The 18,790-nt window shown below is 41.4% G+C and overlaps 2 protein-coding genes and 1 long non-coding RNA gene across 3 annotated transcripts; all 3 read right to left on the bottom strand.

Moving 5' to 3' along the window:
• Positions 1-648: 648 nt before the first annotated feature.
• Positions 649-12,382, bottom strand: LOC133920014 (cyclin-B1-2-like). The gene is made up of 5 exons (XM_062364628.1): positions 12,379-12,382; positions 2,983-3,124; positions 2,780-2,880; positions 1,630-1,727; positions 649-941 (listed from the first exon to the last, which is right to left on the bottom strand). Exons 2-5 carry the CDS (start codon positions 3,103-3,105, stop codon positions 841-843), a joined length of 423 nt encoding a protein of 140 aa, XP_062220612.1. The 5' UTR covers positions 3,106-3,124; positions 12,379-12,382; the 3' UTR covers positions 649-840.
• LOC133920013 (uncharacterized) lies at positions 3,564-8,319 on the bottom strand. Its single transcript, XM_062364627.1, has 10 exons — positions 7,954-8,319; positions 7,454-7,519; positions 7,002-7,182; positions 6,475-6,671; positions 6,305-6,355; positions 6,139-6,230; positions 5,350-5,462; positions 4,918-5,000; positions 4,664-4,768; positions 3,564-4,061 (listed from the first exon to the last, which is right to left on the bottom strand). Exons 1-10 carry the CDS (start codon positions 8,251-8,253, stop codon positions 3,918-3,920), a joined length of 1,332 nt encoding a protein of 443 aa, XP_062220611.1. The 5' UTR covers positions 8,254-8,319; the 3' UTR covers positions 3,564-3,917.
• Positions 12,383-17,914: 5,532 nt separating the features above from the next.
• Positions 17,915-18,351, bottom strand: LOC133917759 (uncharacterized). The gene is made up of 2 exons (XR_009909720.1): positions 18,121-18,351; positions 17,915-18,025 (listed from the first exon to the last, which is right to left on the bottom strand). It is a non-coding gene; the product is annotated as an uncharacterized LOC133917759 (long non-coding RNA).
• Positions 18,352-18,790: the final 439 nt, after the last annotated feature.

Here is an 18,790-nt window from a genome sequence, read left to right as displayed (position 1 = left end):
TCTGCAACAAAATGGTGTTATCTTTGCATATTTTGTGCAAACGTTGATTGCGACTTGGTGGAATGTACTGTCCTGCGTCATGTTTGCTAGTACCAAGAATCCGAAGAGAGCGCGTCACGCGATCGTACTTGAGGATTCCGATATATTTAAGTTGGGATGTTCAACCAAAATGAATTCGAAATTTGTTATTAGTATATACAAATGAGGACCCTGAAACAAAACAAACTTTTGAAGGACTTGAAACTTTATTATTTTAGTTTGCTTGTACAGGTTTACTTGAAATGCCCAGTAGTGCACAAATCAATTCTGGGCCTGATAGGCTCACCGCAACATTCAGAAGAAAAGGGAACTATTGGTGTGGTGTGTTTGATTTGTGCCCAAACATTTTAGGAGCCCCAAGAATTTGTCACTCGTTTGGATTGTGACAGAAATCTTGACAAACCCATGCCTCTCTCCTTGGTTACTTATACATCTCATGCATTTTCTCGCCAATCCTCGTCCAAAAGCGAGCCATCAAAATCTTGGCCAAAATTTTTACTGGTCAAATTTTGGTAGGGCTAATTTAGGCACAAATCAAACAGGCGGGGTGCCTCAAATCAACATTTAGTCAATTTCATGAGTTCACAGTGGCAAGCAACCAACAAGGTGGAGATCGAAGTTCAAATAGGATAGACATTAAATTCGGCGTTGCTTGAAACACAAAACTAAACCGATGCAATCCCCATCAGTTTTTCACTTTTTGCCATCATAGTATGGTCTACTGACCGAAGTACTGGACTGAGGAGCACGACGTATTGCAAGAACTACAAAGATGAGATCCACTGAAGCTCATGGATGAGATCAATTGAAGCTAGGGCAAATAGGTCCCTTCGACAAACCAAGGCGAACCTCCATTCCATGGTGCATGTCAGGTTGACGGAAACTGTCAGAATCTTGAGGCACTGTAAGCCAAGGGAAGAAGATAATTAGCACAACTTAACAGACATTTGTAGCAATACAACGGAACAGCCAGCTAGTATGAAGATAAGTGTTCGGTGCAAAACTGCCAATAAAAATGTGAAGCTGAAACTCCAATACGGAGATGAAGTGCTAAGCACAAATGACAATTGATGAATGAAACACATGCTTTATCACTTATCAGAGATACAGGGCTTAACAAAGCAAATATAACGAAGGGGCACGAGCTCAGATCAATGACTGCATCACAAGTATATATCACTTTTCTAGTAGATTATATCACAAGAACGTTTCTAGTAGCTTCAAAATAAAGTAAAATACAACTACCAATCATGTAAATTCAATTCTTTTAAACTGATGACCTCTCCAAGTATATCCAATAACTTAAACTAGCTAAAAATATGAAAATTAAAGATATAAACACTTTGGTAAATTATTAACTGTTGATTTTCCAGTAACTCCCAACTTTAACCATATCAGATCAATTAATTTTGCTTGAGTGAGGCTTCCTAAGAAGAAAGTAATTACTGCTAATATGAAGGTTAAGGTATATCAGGGTTCGCTAACTCTGGCTAAGAACAAGGTCATCATAAATTATTGCGAAGATGCTTGCACGTACATGTGAAACAACAGGAAGATGACTGATTGAAAACAAAATACAGAATGTCTTACTGTTAAGATAATCTTCAAATCCAAAATCATCCAGGGAACCTGTCAGTGCCTCATATCCAAGCATAGATGATGGCAAAGCACCAGGGGGCCTTTGGAACCTGGCATCACAGATTTTCATCAGTGAGGCATCAAAAGTGCTGACACCAAAAAACAATTTAAGAAAAACAATTCAAGATAAATGCACAATGTTGTTGGAAGGACCAGTATAAACAAAATAGAAGCTGCACTCCTTTGGTGGGTCCCCTGCCCTATTCCCTCTTTTGTCCGTGAATCATTGGTGTTACAACGGACAGATGAACATGAACAATGTTAATATATGATTCCACATTCAAGCAGAGAAAGAAGGTCCATGCATTCTGAGACACCCATTTTAAAACAAATAGCAACCAAATGTGATCTCAGCAATGTGTGTATTTTATTTCTGGGAGTGCACCTTGTAAACTGAGACTAACAGAAAGCCTAAAAAATACAATAAGGCGTTTAAATACACAGGCACAAGTTAGGTGCATTCGACCATGCGGTAAACCGTAAGCTGTGCAGTACAAGCAGGGGAACAAAATATTGTAAATCAACTGTTAGCAAAGTGGAGCTGAAGCACTGACAAACATGGTACAAGGATACTACAATAATCCAACTTTAAAACCATTCCAGTAAGATGCTTAAATACACAAGCAATCAATATTAGGTATAATCAACCCTGCAGTAGCACCAAGGATACAGCACATGACAACAAGGGCGATGGAATTACGTTATGCAAAATCTTAATAGCTTTATAGCCGGATGCTGAAACCATGTAAACAAGCCCGAATTGGTAGATCAGGCACTTCTACACTAACTCAATTGATGCCGCCTCCTTCCAACATGATCAAAAGCTGAGTAAATCCCATACTTCGGAGGCCAATCTAACATGGGACAGCATATAAATCATGATCACTGCAAAGACGAACGAAAAAATTCGTGCTCAGAGGAAGGTAACAGAAATTTCAGGAATTCAACCGAAACTTCCCACCGGAAGTTATAATTCCATCAGCCAGATGATACCACTAGTTTTTTCTAATGCTCACATCGACAATTAGCTACTCTTAACTCGAACGAATCGACGATAGTGACATAAATTTTCCGGGGGAAATTGAAGGGGGGAGTGCAAGACCTGGACAGGATTTGGGCATCTAGATCCTTGCGGATGTTGAAGGCGGATCCGTAGATGGCTTCCGTCCCGAACCTCTTCTTGTCCGCCCAGAACTTGGCCTCCTGCGCGCGCGCGCGTGCGCGTCCCCCGAGCAATCAGGCTCAGCGTTAGGGTTTCGAGGGCACGGAAACGAAAAACAGAGGAGGAGAGAAGCGATGGGATACCGATTGGATGGTGGACTGGAGCGGGTGAGGCGGCGCGAGGTCGGCCTTGACGCTGGCGTTGACGCCGAAGCGCAGGGCGTCGTGGATCTCGTTGATCTCCCTCTTCATGCCGCCGCTCGCCATCGTCGCTGCTGCTGCTGCTGCTCTCGCTCTCGCTCTTCTTTCTTTGCGGGGAAGAAAGGAAAGGCTTGGGTATGGACTCGATATATAGTTCTAGCCTCTAGTCGCGTCACGACCCTTCTTCATCTTGTTGGGCCGGCCCAACTGCTACTATAAAAATTATAGAGGTAATTCTCGGTGTGCTTCTGAATGTTAATATTTTTTTTGATTTGCTACTAAAAAATCATAATCACTTTTAATTTTTTCATCTCATAAATGTAATTGTCGCTATAACAAAGATGACAATAGAGACACACCTGGAATGATAAATATGCCGTGTATTTCGTACCCTTTTTTCTGTTCGTATTCGGTGTATTTCATCAGAGTTCAGCACGGGATAATAATTTTCCTTGAATTCAAATCGCAATTTTAAATGAAACATTACAGTTATTTTCCGAATCTGAGGCAATTAAGCAAGAAACTTAATGCTGAACAAATTCCACTCAACAATACATTACCATACCATGCGTACCATGGTATGTGATGATTTCCTCAAATCACAAAGGCGGTTTATGATCTCTATAAGATACAGTGCATAGCATCAGGGTGCTAATGCGATAATAGCAATGGCTACTGCTACTGAATGTGTGATTGTAGTATAAGCCAAAAGGATGGCAAAGTTGCAATGATGTTTTCCTCCGTTCTATACATCTCGCATTTCATGTCAGTTCATAGTTCAGTTTCTCCAGGATAAGTCTGCAGCCACAAAGCTCAAAATCATGAAGCTGGAGATCCATCCCATGTGTAGAAAAAAACATAAAACCTCGAGTCACAGTCTAGTTCTTCAACAGGCAGTCCTTGAAGCCCTTCTCCAGCTCTTCTCTATTGAGATTCCTGCCAATGAACACAATCTTGTTGACGCGCGGCTCGTTTGGCTCCCACATTCTCTCAGGAGATCCCTGGAAAATGTCATGCACTCCCTGAAAAAGCAAAAATACAAACAATTGAGGTGCATGAATACGTACAGCTCATTCATGTCAGTTTGGGGGCGTGGGGGGGGGGGGTCGGTAAAAGCTTATAAAGGATTTTGCAAACAGGGGAATATCTGTCCAGTGAAATTCTAGCTCACGGAACAAAAATCTTGCACTAGATTATCAGTAAATAGAAGAATTAAGATCATCTGGCAAGCATGCCAAGATATGTAATGGATCATGCTCGGGTGTGGAGTCGCTGATAAACTAGCAAGAGTAGATGGAGTGATCAGATATTAAATGACATGCAAGAGCATGACACGAAAAACTGTTTCGTTCCAAAGTAAAAGATATCATTCTGACCAAAAATAATATAAATAAATAGTGATAAAATATTAAATGACATGCAAGAACAAGACACGAAAAAACTGTTCCGTTACAAAGTAAAAGATATCATTCTGACCAACAATAATATAAATAAATTTGTAAGATTATTTGGACCCTGCATATTCCTTTTCCACGTTACTAAAAACACATTAACTGGTATCAATGCTGTAAATGCCACAACTGTAGGAGAATAAGAAAAAAAACATTAGGAGTTTAACACAAACCTGAAAGACAAAGCGCTGAGGCATTCCACTGACCGATAGTAGCCCTTTCATCCTGTATATATCATCACTGCGTTCCAGTAGTAGGTTCCCCAACCACATGTCAGCCTGCATCAGTGCATGTAAAATGGCTGTCAATATAAATAACCCATATTCAGGGCTATAAAAAGGATTGTTGTATTTAGATGTTTCAATATTCATTGCATCAATCTTGAGAAAAAATAGAGGAAGAGACGAGGAATAGTATTAAGACTGGCCTTTTCAAGATCCATCTCCCCTTCACAAACAATGCTCACAGAAGAAACACCAGGATCATGAGTGTGATCATGTGCATGATGATCTACAAAAAACAGGCAGCATGGAGTTTACTTTTCTTCATACTTAAGATTTTAAATCAGCAACACTCAACAAGAAGGTTCAAAGAACTCAGAAAGCATTTCCATGACTAAATTACTGTTAAGACAGGCTTTTCAGTTGAGGCATGGATACATGCTTCATGAGAACAATTTGTGTTACAATGTTCTCTTCGATTTATGCTGATGTCAAGAAGGTTTTGCACATTTTCTTCCTAACTAGTTGTACAAGCGACCACTTCTGTTTACAGGAGTAAAGTGCTTTATGCTTGGTAATTACACGGTGACCATGTGAGTCTGGCCATGCCATAACAATGTTCCAAGATCTAAGCTCACCATGTCCGTGATCATGATCATGATGGTGATGATGATCATGGTGATCATGCTCATGCTCATGTTCATGCTCTGCATGGTCTTCATGTGATTCTTCAGAGACGGCACTCTCAATCCTGAAAAGCATAAACAAAATCCAACTCTGAATTCCCTTTATGTTCACCTTCCCAAAATTAGTAACTAGAACTAAGAATTCTTTAGAAGGGAGAACTTTTTTTAATACAAACTACAGATGATTTTCTAAAAAAACTAGATTTAATAATGAGATATTTCACAAATGAGTATACAAACTACAGTTGTATCACTATATGTATTTGAGCAGGCATTAGAATTAAGAGATGATAGTGGATTAATCCATCTACATACAGAAAAACAACTAGAGATTCAAGTGCAGGTAAAATAGCATAGTCAAAAATCTACTCTAAGCATATTTCACTACATCAGTTCATTGCATTGCCTAAGGTCACATTTCAGCCTATCAAGTCATTTGGTACAAGGACCAAACTAGTAGTAAGTAATTTTAACTTTTCAATGCTAGCAGTAGCAGATTCCATATGACTGACTGCTACGTTCACACTTTAAGCACAGCGTATCATTTCATTATACTTAAAGTCTTATACAACTCAGATTAATTTCATTATGCTATGTTTCTATATTAATTTCTCTCTTTTCCCTTAAAGTAAATAATTGTTACTAGGGTGCAGGGGCACATACACATTCAAAAATGTTCTCTTTACAAGAATAAAAATAAAAAATTGTCAAAAAGAATATGGAAGAAAGGAAGTTAGAAACCTCTCTAGATCAAATCCTCCAATTCCAAGAACATAATCCAAATCAACTTTACCATACTCGGCTCGTTTCAAATTAGCCATGTGATTGATACCCTGTATTAAGCAAAGGAGGATATTACAAACAAACACATGGTAACAAAAGAACAGAATGAATACGCAACACTAACCCTTATACGCTCAACCAAGGAAGAAACTTCAGGTTCCTTGACAAGATCAATCTGCAAGTGAAGTAATCAGAGTTAGATCTTCTGTGCTACCAACAAGGACTGAAATTATATGAAAATATGAACTTAACAATAAGCAAAAAGACAGCAAATATCAGCTAGAGGACCATCACCTTGTTAACTATAATTCTGTCAGCATACGCAATTTGCTGAACAGCTTCGTTGACTATACCCTTGGGCTTTACTTCATCCAAATGTAGTCTAGCATGCTTTGCGTCAACTAAAGTAACAACACCATCCAGCTTGACATCATTAAAAACTACATCTTCTGCATAGAATGTCTGTATAATGGGTGCTGGATTCGCTAAACCTGAAAAAATAGACAAAAGAGAAAGCGAGAGCATTTAGCATAATTGTACAACCAATGGATAGCCAAGAAAACTAAATTTTGATTATTTGCATTTCTTAATTTCGATGGTCAACTACAACTTATACAAACCAAAATATTTAATGTGAGAAGCAATCTTAATTTCGATGGTCAACTACAACTTATACAAACCAAAATATTTAATGTGAGAAGCAAATAAGATATCTAGAACTTATGTTGATCTTTTAAATTCAAGAAGATTCCATAACATAGATTTTCCCTGATCATGGTGGCAATCTACAGTTTCTGCAATAACCCTACCGAGTTCCTTACCTGTGGTTTCGATAACAATATGATCAAACTTTCCCTTCTTCTTGTCAACCAATTCACCAATCATACGGACTAAATCACCACGCACAGTGCAGCAAAGGCAGCCATTGTTTAGCATCATTATGTCCTCAGCTCCAGTGGTTTGTGCAGCAACTAATGAGCTATCAATATCAACTTCTCCAAACTGCAATGTAAACGATGACAGTTAAGGGTATAAGCGGTCCAGCTTCACCTCACCTACTTTCGGTCTTTAGCTGACCTCACTGCCCTTTTTCAATAATGGCATAACAATGTACTGAGTAAATTAAGATGGTTTTCGCAGTGAGCAAAGGTATGCATGTTTCAGGAGTGAACAAATAACTGCTGGTCAGGCACTTATATAAGTAATATACACTTACAGTGACTCAATAAAATGAGAATCTACATGATTGCTAAAAAAATCACTCATGGCATACCTCATTCTCAATGACAGCAATCCGCTTTCCATGGTGAGCAGTCAAGATGTGATTCAGTAAAGTTGTCTGCAAACAAAAAGCAAACCCTGAATATACCAGAGATGAGGGGTTCATGCTAACAGAACTCATTGAGCTGAAATAAACAAGGTAACGTTCTGTGCACGGTGCTGCATATAAACCATAGTGTCAAAGGTCGAAGGCTCGAAGCTATGCAATTGTTCATACTGTAATCTGCCAATCCATTCATTAAAGCACAAACAAGTGGATACATTTCTAGAACTAGGTTCGAACAAAAGGGTCTCAAGGTTCCGCATCTCACTTGATTAAAAGGGAAACTGAGGATCCCTCCTAGTATCCAAACAACAACATCATTGGGCTAATCGTAACTAATGTGGCCAATCATTTGTATTATCTGGCTTGTACATATGGAACTATCTTACAGCGTTCGTCATGGCAGGCTAGTTCGCATTGAAGCAAGCTACTGATATTAGGGCGCTGACCTTGCCGGAACCGAGGAAGCCAGTGATAATGGTGGCGGGGATGCGGTTGTCGGGCGGGATCATCGTTTCTACCCCGGCATCCTCCTCCGTCGCCGAAGCCGCTGAAGCCGCGAAGCGCCGGCGAGCCCGCCACGACGGCGCTGCCCGCGTTGCGGCAGCGGCGGCGGCGGCGGAGTAGGAGCGCGCGGCAGCGCGCAGGCGCAGGCGCAGGCGGAGGAGGGAGGCTGCCCGGCGCGCGGGTACTACGAGAGCCCCCGCTGCCGTGGAGATGGCCGGGGAGGCGGAGCAGAGCGCCGCCATGGTGTGCGAGGGTGAGGGGGGAAGTGGATGACGGACCAACGGATGAAGAAGCGCTTCGCTTGGAGGGTGCTGAAATTATCTCGGCGCAGAGCACGCGCAATGCACATGCGAGTGGCTTCCGTTGGGCCAGGCCTTTTTCCGGAGGAGATCATGCGGGCCGGTACAAGATCTGACACTTTTCCTTCTCGATTTTTTTATTTTTTTAAATCGTAAAATTGAAAATATATGCGTTCGTTTTGAAAATTTTTAACAGATGTAGATATCTAATTTTTCAAAATAGATACATATATTTGCAATTTCTCGTTTAAAAAATATATAAAAAATCTTTCCTTCTCTTTATCTGACTTGGGCCGCTGAGTTAGTGGGCAAGTTACACTGAAAGTTTAGGACGTGGAAATCCGTCCAAACTTTTGTTGGGAACAAGTCAAGTCCTCGTTTCAAACAGATTATCTTTTACCCTTACTTATCCTCGTGATCTACAATTCGAGGTTAATTTTCGAGGTTAATTTGCCATCCCTGTCTTGTCGCGGGCAGGTTATCTGTCATCTCTACCACTTTGTCACCTCGCTCTGTGCAAATTAATTTACACGTCGTCAGGGCGGACATTGTAATCGCAGTGAAAGCAACCGCGATGCTTATTTGCACCTTGCCATATCGCTACTTACGCTGTGAATGTCGTCGGCCGTAACTAAATCCAGATTTTCTTTTGCTGACATGCGTTGTTGAACCACCTCTTCCTATGACGCTATGACCATGGAGACGGGAGAGTACAACTCTACTTATTAGAATTTAAATTTAGTGTTCATGATATATGTACACGTGAGTATTTTTATCCGTGTTATCTGTAAGCATACGATAGAGATGCACTTATCAATGTGTAAATGTTGTATACTTGTGTAGTCGTGGGTGCGCGTATAGGTCACCTTGCAATCGAAAAAACTAATTCATCCCTCTCAAAATATAGAGCGTATTAGGATTTGAAAAATTATTTAAAAGTATACTTTAACCATTAATTTATTTTATAATATATTAACAATTGCTATAAAATTAATATCATATTAAAAGATATATAAAATATGAATATATTGATACAAATTTTATATATTAAAATATGCTATAATTTAACTAATTATCAGTTAAATTTTATTAAATTTGACTTTTTAAATTCTAATAAGTCCTGTATTTTGGACGGAGGTAGTTGTTGTTTTCACTGCATCGTACGTACGTGGACATCAAATTAAGAAAGATCAGCTGGCAACAGGATATTAAATCAGCTGTCGCCTTCTTATCCTGGATCGATCGATAGAAATGCATTTTTCTTACTGACAGAGTGGTACGATATGCGCATAGTAAATTATGGATGATCGGGGTTAAACACAGTGGCTGAGGCCGGCGCGATGAGCAGGAAAATGAAAACTACGTGCCGCTGCGCCTCGGCCGGCTTTACAACAACAATAACCCGTCCGTGTAAAAAACGAACTTGCAGCCAAGAAACGGATACGATCGAGCAGAAAGTAATAATAGGAAAGTGCACAGGTTGCTTCCATGCACGCCTCGTAACTACAGACTACAGTTGCATTAGCAACGTGTGCACACGCTAATTAAGCAACACCGAAAAGCATAACTAAATCTAGCCTGCCGACTCCGCCGCTACACGGAAACGAAGAGATCGACGATCGAGCTAGCTAGCGGATGCATGCAGCGAACAACCGGATCGAGCTAGCTAGCGTCGCATCTTTTTTAGATGGAAAGTAATTCCATTAACAAGAGGCTGACGTATTAATGTCTCCGGTTTCGAGATAACTTATATTATTTGGGACAGTGTCAGATTAGTAGATTAAAACACCTCCCAGTTCGAAAGATTAGCATCCAAACTAGCTAGCTTATACGTTGCGCTATTACAAGAAGTGGACTGTAAGAAACCCGAACATCTAGTAAACATTGTAAACTTGATTTCTGTGAAGATGACACCCCACGGTGTTGAGTCAAAACCCGAAGAGATCGGAGCAGGCTTTAGATTAATCACATCTGTCTTTAGAACCACACGTAACATTCATGCATCCGAAGCAAAATTCAGGGCATGCATAGCTGCAATGGCTTCGGCCTGCAATGAATTAGTTAAATATTCCGGTTTGCCTGCTCTGGACCCAATAAAGTGTGTTTGTTTGGGGAATAAGGATGAATGGGATATAGCCGTCACTCTTTTTTTAATATATATCTATTTAGTAATTACTAATTAACAATAAAATATACTAAATATAACTCATCGTACTCTAATCAATACACCAATTGTGCACTAATAAACACACTAATACTTAACTATCATAATCTCATAGTAATAAATACTAATTAGCAATATAACAGGCTAATTATCACTAATTATTATACTAATAATCATAATTAGGCAAAGTGCATGATCTCGTCCGGCTAAAATGAATAAATCACTCCCTCCAATACATTTAAGAAGTACTCCCAAAAGTCAAATAGTCCTATCTACCCATTCTCTAACCAAACACTCAAAAATATAGATTATCATCTCTCATCCAATCTCATCCCACCAACTAAATACACACTAGCTGTGTCAGGTGATTATATATTGGTCAGGCTAGCAGCTGACCGCCCGGCACTCGCCGACCAGATTGGGCGCGTGCGCAAACTACTTTGGACGCGATCGGGCTCTTCCCTCGTCACAAATCCATCCCGGGATCGGATGGTGTGCGAGTGTGACAGTGCTCGCGGTAGAAACTTCCAGTCGCATGCCACGTACCGGCAGGCGGGTACTATGTACCTGTGGCATTACATTACTGTGTCACGGTCGATCTTGTGAATGATACACTAGCTCGATGCATATGGGTAGGCCCAGCTGCCTTTCGCCAATTTATCTGCTCCGTACGCTAACTGCAGTTATTTGTTTGTGTCCGTTGGAAAGGTGGAGCCACTCCTCCCATAAACCGTGGGTCTTTAATGAAGATCGCGTCGTTTAAAAAAAGATATATCTTTCTAGCAGCATTTGTTCATTCTATATATAAACACCATTAATCAATATTCTCATTAATTTATTTTATTCTTGAGTTCAATCTTTCTTAATTACTCTCTACTCTAACACTTTTGAGTAAAACCAGATGTGCATCCCTTTTAACCAAAATTTATGTTTTTCTTTTATAAAACCTGATCCCAATATTCTGACTTTCAACGTGCAGTTAATCAACCAAAACAGCTAGGCTTGGCACCGGCACGTACTAAACGTAGAGAGTACATGCATACATCAATGAAATACCGTACAATGGGACTATGGGAGATCCACAAGATAGCTCGGCCGGCTAGCTGGTTGATACGATTCTCACGTCGTGACTACTTATTTGCAGGCACACACACATTCATCTTGCCAGCTTAATGATTACGGATCAGTTAACAAATAAATTAATAACACGAGCTGAACACAATCATTTGATCAACCAGAGCATGCATGCATCTCCAGTTCTAAGTAGAACAATACAGAATACAAATATACGGACAAAACGTCTTATGATTGGAGATCCATGTACAGCTAGTGCAAAGCGGCCGGCTGGTTTAGTCGATCATTAATCAATGGATTATATTATACAGGGCTCCCCCGATCCTAGCTAATACGTACAATGTATAGGTTTAGTTCTACTTAACAATGTGTCATGATCAACTGCCCGTAGTGCAGGTGCAGCAGCTAATGATGGGCTCGAGAGGTGTCCCAAATCTAAACGGCATGGTCCTGAGAGCACATTAAAATAGCAGCTCTGTGCGCTGTCCCCGCTGGCCTTCTCCCCCACGCCCACGGCCTCTCCTGCGGAAATGCAAAACCGCTTATGGGTTTTTGAACGTAGAACTTGTCTTAGTTATTCATATTTTTTATTTGGTATTTATTCATCTTTTGAATTTTTTTTCATGTCTTATAAATTTTTTCATCTACTTCTCTCACATGAATATTAATTTAAATAAATAGTACCGATAACCGTACCCTCCGCTGTGTTGTGCTGTGCTGCTGTGCACAATACGCTGCCCCACGCCTGTGCGCCACGCAGCCACCGTCCCGTCATCCCGTTTTGCCACCCACGCAGCGGTGTGTAGCCGTTGCGCGCCCTGCCCGTCTCGTCTGCTCTCGATGAGGCGATAAGACTGCATCTGCATGGGTGCATGTTCTCTCGGTTGTCTCGCGTGTGCCGGTCCCGTCGTGACTTTTTACCCATCGGAAGTCGTGAAACATTTCTTGTCATGACGAAACGGTGATGGTTACTGTGATTCGTTAGCATGTTCTGTTGCTTGGGCTATTTGGTCACTATTTGCCATAACTAAAATTAAATTTGTCATAAGTATTTAGGTAAGTGTTTAGTTTTCTACTAAAGTTCGGTTTGCCATATTTTTTAGCGCTGGGAAGCGCTTTTCCTGTACTTTTTTTTTTCTGCCAAAGTGTGACGCTTTTTTCCATGTCGTAGCTGCGGTGCGCGCCAACGGAGTTGAAGAAAATTTTCACGAAAAACGCTATTCACGCGAACTAAGCAGAAAAAATTCCGCGAAACTGGCTATTGCATTGGCCTTCCACTTCCTTGTCTCAGCACCTCACATGTGGCGAAGAACTTTTCTTCCTCTTCTCACTGGTCTTGAGAAAGAGTTCTCGTTGCAGGCATCCTTTGAAAGGTAATGAACTGTCTCCACCAAAACAGTCTCCATCATTTTCTCCCTCTCCATCTCCTCCCTCTTGTAGCATCTAGGCGTCTAGTTAAGTGGTAAGTGTTTCGGTAATTAATGTCAATCGTATCATTGTAACTAACAAGTGTGTTTTAAAAGGCATCAAAAAATTTAGTTCACAATGATATATAGTTGATCTTGATCCCTATGTCGATTCAATAGAAGATCAAATGACATGTGTATCGAGATTAAGATCATCTATTTCTAAATATCACAAGGAGATAAATAACACTTAGAGCAGTATATGTCTCTTTTTTAGTCTTTTAACTGTACTATAAAAATAGGCTATGAGTAGTAGTTTGATCTAGTTATGTCTAAACTTGGTTCGATGCACACTTGTGAATTTCTAGCACTAGGTACCTAATGGAATCCCATGGTTGAAGTGTTGAGAAGATAGAGCTAAAGAAAGGTTGAATTGGTCGAGCTTAAGAAAATTGTTTTTATCGGAATATCCAGTGACCTTCTAGTTGAACTCATCGGAGTATTCAAGTTAGAAAATCAATGAGATCGCAGGATGTTCCGTTGCTTAACGATTCATTATTATCGGGGCTTTTCCTATGCGTTTTGTGAAGGGTTGCGGGTAGGCTACGCTAGCACAAAATAAATTTTCTCTACCGCATTCAACCAGGAAACCATGCGAGTAGGGGATCATGAATCGTTACCACTTGACGAGCAGTGCAGCGGAAGAAGAGTTGGAGCAGACCAATCCAACGTCGTGCGCGTCAAGTAGTCGATCGTCAACCTCGTCCCGAGCACGTCCCGAGCACCTTCCGAGTACTCGCGGGTACGTCCCGAGTACTCCCGGGCAGATCAGCACCGCAATAGTAGCAGCGCCTCCACGGTATCCACACGTACAAGGATGGAATCGCCGTGCGCCGGTGTGCTAGCACCGCGCGCCCGGCTAGGGTTTCGAAGGGAGTTCGGGAATAGGAGGCGGCTAGGGTTTCTAAAGAACACCATGCGCCTTGGCCCCTGCCTATTCTTATATAGAGCACGCTAATGGGCCTTTAATCAACATTAAAGCCCATTATGACTCTAAACCCTAATGGTCCTTTAATCAACATTAAAGCCCATTAGCAGATCCAATCCGCAAACTCGATCGCCTCTAGGGCATATTACCAACAATCTCCCACTTGCACTAGAGTCAGCACAAGTTTTATATTCCATCCCCTTAAGTGTGTGACCCGTTAGGTTCATGTGTAAACGGCCGCTATCCGGAAACCCTTTTCCGAATTGCAAGTCAATAGCGGTACCTAGCAGGACATATTGACTCCCGAATGCACACAAAGATCATATCGGCTGAACCTTGATATACTCATGCACCAATCCCTTTACCACACGATACCAGTCAAGCTCAAGGCGAGATTCGTGCCACCCTTGTGATAGCTCGACCATTCACTAGATCAAGTAGTGGATTCACCATGATTAACTCTTTAATCACATTGGCATGGCCATGCACTTTCCAATCCAACTACCTCGAGGGGCCCAGAGATATCTCTCCCGTTATTTAGGAGGGGTAAATTCCATCTTGATCACTCACATCCCACGACATGTTTCATAACATACCCGAAAACAACCTTTATAACTACCCAGTTACGGAATAGCGTTTGGAAGCCCCTAAGTGTGTTACTACACATTCTGGAATCAATGATGATCTCAGGTCAAAGGATTCTGTAGGTACACCATTTGAGATAACAACTGATGGCACATTAAAAATAACAATCCCAGCAGTATCTCAGGGTGGGTCTATCCAACATCATGTTCTCTAACATGTGTCCACATTACTGATTTGATATCTCCATATCTATGATCCGTGAAACATGATCATCATTCAGTCAAATGTGCTAATCTATAAATCATTATTGTCCCACACAATGATATGAGATTAGGGACTATTTAGAATAACATCATAAAAACAAAGAGTTTCACAAACAAGTCACATACTTGCTGATCAATGTAAATGATAATTATTCATGGAACCAGATAACAATTATCCAAAAGTACATTAGCATAGACAGAACACATTCTCTCACATGCACTAGAGTCTATCCCGCAAGTATCTAATACCCATAGAGCTCAAGTGTGCCTCATGCTTGGGCTGTGGGAGAGGCTTCGTCAACGGATCAGCAATATTCGAATCCGTGTGCACCTTGCATATCTTTACATCACCTCTATCAATAATCTCTCGAATGAGGTGACAGCGCCGAAGTATGTGCTTGGACTTCTGGTGCGACCTAGGCTCCTTGGCTTGTGCAATGGCACCACTATTGTCACAATAGAGGTCCATTGGACTGGACGCACTAGGGACCACACCCAACTCAGAAACAAATTTTCTAATCCAAACAGCCTCTTTTGCAGCTTCCGAAGCTGCGATATACTCGGCCTCCGTTGTGGAATCAGCAACCGTTTCTTGCTTGGAACTCTTCCAACTCACCGCACCTCCATTGAGGCAGAACACAAAACCAGACTGCGATCTCGAGTCGTCCTTGTCGGTTTGGAAGCTAGCATCGGTGTAACCATTTACAACGAGCTCCTCCTCACCTCCATAGACTAGGAACATATCCTTAGTTCTTCTCATGTACTTGAGGATACTCTTTACTATAGCCCAGTGACATTCACCTGGGTTCGATTGATATCTGCTCGTAACACTTAGAGCATAGGAGACATCTGGGCGTGTACAAAACATAGCATACATGATGGACCCGATAGCAGAAGCATACGGGATCGCACTCATCCTCTCGAGCTCATCAGATGTCTTAGGACATTGATTCTTGCTGAGAGTGATGCCATGTGACATTGGCAAGAAACCTTTCTTGGAATCTTGCATATTGAACCGATTCAATACCTTGTCAATGTACGTGCTCTGGCTTAATCCGATTAGTCTTTTCGACCTATCTCTATAGATCTTTATGCCCAATATGTATGCTGCCTCTCCTAAATCTTTCATTGAAAAACTCTTTTGCAATGAAGATTTGACAGCATCGAGCATTGGAATATTATTTCCGATCAATAATATGTCATCCACATATAAGACCAGAAACACAAGTGCGCTCCCACTAGTCCTTTTGTAAACACAAGGCTCTTCTTCATTCTTGATGAAACCAAACCCTTTGATCACTTCATCAAAACGAAGATTCCAACTCCGAGAAGCTTGCTTTAGTCCATAGATGGACTTTTGCAGCTTGCAAATCTTCCCAGCATTTTTCGGATTGACAAAACCTTCAGGCTGTGTCATGTACACATCCTCACTTAGGTTTCCATTAAGGAAAGCCGTTTTGACATCCATTTGCCATATCTCATAGTCGAAATATGCAGCAATTGCTAGGAGAATCCGAATAGACTTTAGCATTGCGACGGGCAAAAACGTTTCATCATAATCAACACCTTGAATTTGCCTGAAACCTTTCGCCACCAATCGTGCCTTATAGATGTGAACATTTCCATCAACGTCTATCTTTTTCTTAAAAACCCATTTACACTCGATAGTTTTCACACCATCAGGTGGATCGACCAAGTTCCAAACTTGGTTTTCTCTCATGGATTCTAACTCGGATCTCATGGCTCCAAGCCATTTTTCGGAGTCTGGTCCCACCATTGCTTCCGAGTAAGTCTTAGGTTCATCATTGTCCAACAATAATATGTCACGCTGCCCCGTGGTTAGGAACATAAACCGCTCGGGTGCACGACTGAACCTTTCCGACCGACGTGAGGCTGGTGTCTCGACAACAGGTTCTGCAACATCTTGCATACCGAGTTGTGGTTCAATAGGAGCTGAAACACTTTCAAGTGGTTCCCGAATTTCTTCGAGTTGCACCGTGCTCCCACTAACTCTCTTCGCGAGAAACTCTTTCTCAAGAAAGACACCATTCCGGGCGACAAACACTTTGCTTTCTTCCCGGTTATAGAAATAATATCCTTTGGTTTCCCTAGGATACCCCACAAAGAAGCATTTATCAGATTTGGGAGTGAGCTTATCAGACGACAAACATTTTACATAAGCCTCACAACCCCATATCTTAAGGAAAGACAATCCGGGACGCTTCCCGGTCCATATCTCATATGGTGTCCTCTCTACAGCCTTAGATGGAACCCTGTTTAACGTGAAAGCAGCAGTTTCTAGAGCGTATCCCCAGAAGGACAATGGAAGATCAGATTGGCTCATCATCGACCGGACCATGTCTAACAAAGTTCGGTTCCTCCGCTCGGACACCCCATTCCATTGTGGCGTGCCCGGTGGAGTCAATTGTGGAACGATTCCACATTGCCTTAGATGATCACCAAATTCATGGCTCAAATATTCACCTCCACGATCTGATCGCAGAAATTTAATTGTCTTGCCTATATGATTTTGTACTTCATTCTGGAACTCCTTGAACTTTTCAAAGGATTCAGACTTGTGCCTCATTAGGTAGATGTAACCATATCTACTAAAGTCATCAGTGAAAGTAATGAAATACTGAAAACCACCTCTAGCTGTAGAACTCATCGGTCCACATACATCTGTATGTACTAGGGCCAATAATTCATTTGTCCTCTCACTTCGACCAGTGAAAGGCGTCTTAGTCATCTTGCCAAGTAAACAAGACTCGCATGTATCAAATGATTCGAAATCAAATGAATGTAGAAGACCATCTTTATGGAGCTTCTGCATACGCTTCTCATTTATATGACCTAATCGACAATGCCAAACAAAAGTGGGATTCAAATCATTAAGCCGAGGCTTCTTTGTATCAATGTTATAGATAGTTATATCCTCAAGATCCAATATATATAATCCATTTACTAATGGACAATTACCATAGAGCATACCATTCAAAAATATCGAACAACACTTGTTCTTTATTATAAATTCATAACCGTCTTCTTCCAAACATGAAGAAGAGATAATGTTTTTGCCCAAGACAGGAATATAATAACAATTATTTAATTCCAAAACTAATCCTGAGGGTAGCGATAAGGAGTAAACGCCAACGGCCAACGCAGCAACTTTTGCACCATTGCCGACGCGAGCATCCAGTTCGCCTCTTGCACACTTCCTAGTCCTTTTCAGTCCCTGCAACGATTTGCAAGTATGAATCATTGATCCGGTATCAAATACCCATGAATCATCAGGACGAGTAGCAAGATTAATTTCAATAACATTTATACCTGAAGATGAAGTCTTACTTCCCTTCTTCTTTTTGAGTTCTTCCAAGTACAATTTGCAGTTCCTCCGCCAATGACCAGTCTTATGGCAGTGGTGGCAAGTGTCAGAAGCGGCAGGGCCAGCCTTGGGCTTTCCAACAGGTTTAGGCTTAGAACTCGAGATCTCATCCGAAGTTTTAGCCTTGTCCTTGCGCTTTCTCTTCTTGCTATCCTTTTGAACCATCATCACATGACTAGAGCTCTTTCTTAATGCTTTCCTCAGCAGTTTTTAGCATCCCATGCAATTCAGCCATGCTTTTCTCCATGTTGTTCATATGAAAGTTCAAAATGAACGGCTCGAAGCTCGCAGGGAGCGACTGGAGAATTACATCCGTAGCCAACTCAGGGCTAAGGGGAAAACCAAGTTTTTCCAGGCTTTCAATGTAACCAATCATTTTGATCACATGAGGACTGACTGGACTGCCTTCTGTTAACCTGCACGCAAACAAGGACTTTGAGGTGTTGTACCTCTCGGCCCGAGCTTGGTTCTCAAACATGCCTCAGAGTCCCACAATCATATCATGGGCATCCCTGTTCTCATATTGCTTCTGAAGCTCAGAGGACATACAGGCAAGCATGAGGCAGCTAACATCCAGTGAATCGTTGGTGTGCTTCTCATAAGCCCTCCGATCCG

This window comes from Phragmites australis, chromosome 5 (genome assembly GCF_958298935.1).
Source record: "Phragmites australis chromosome 5, lpPhrAust1.1, whole genome shotgun sequence".
NCBI classification, from domain to species: Eukaryota; Viridiplantae; Streptophyta; class Magnoliopsida; order Poales; family Poaceae; genus Phragmites; species Phragmites australis.
The sequence above is the reverse complement of the archived record's forward strand: the minus strand, read 5'-3'. Positions and strand labels throughout refer to the sequence as shown.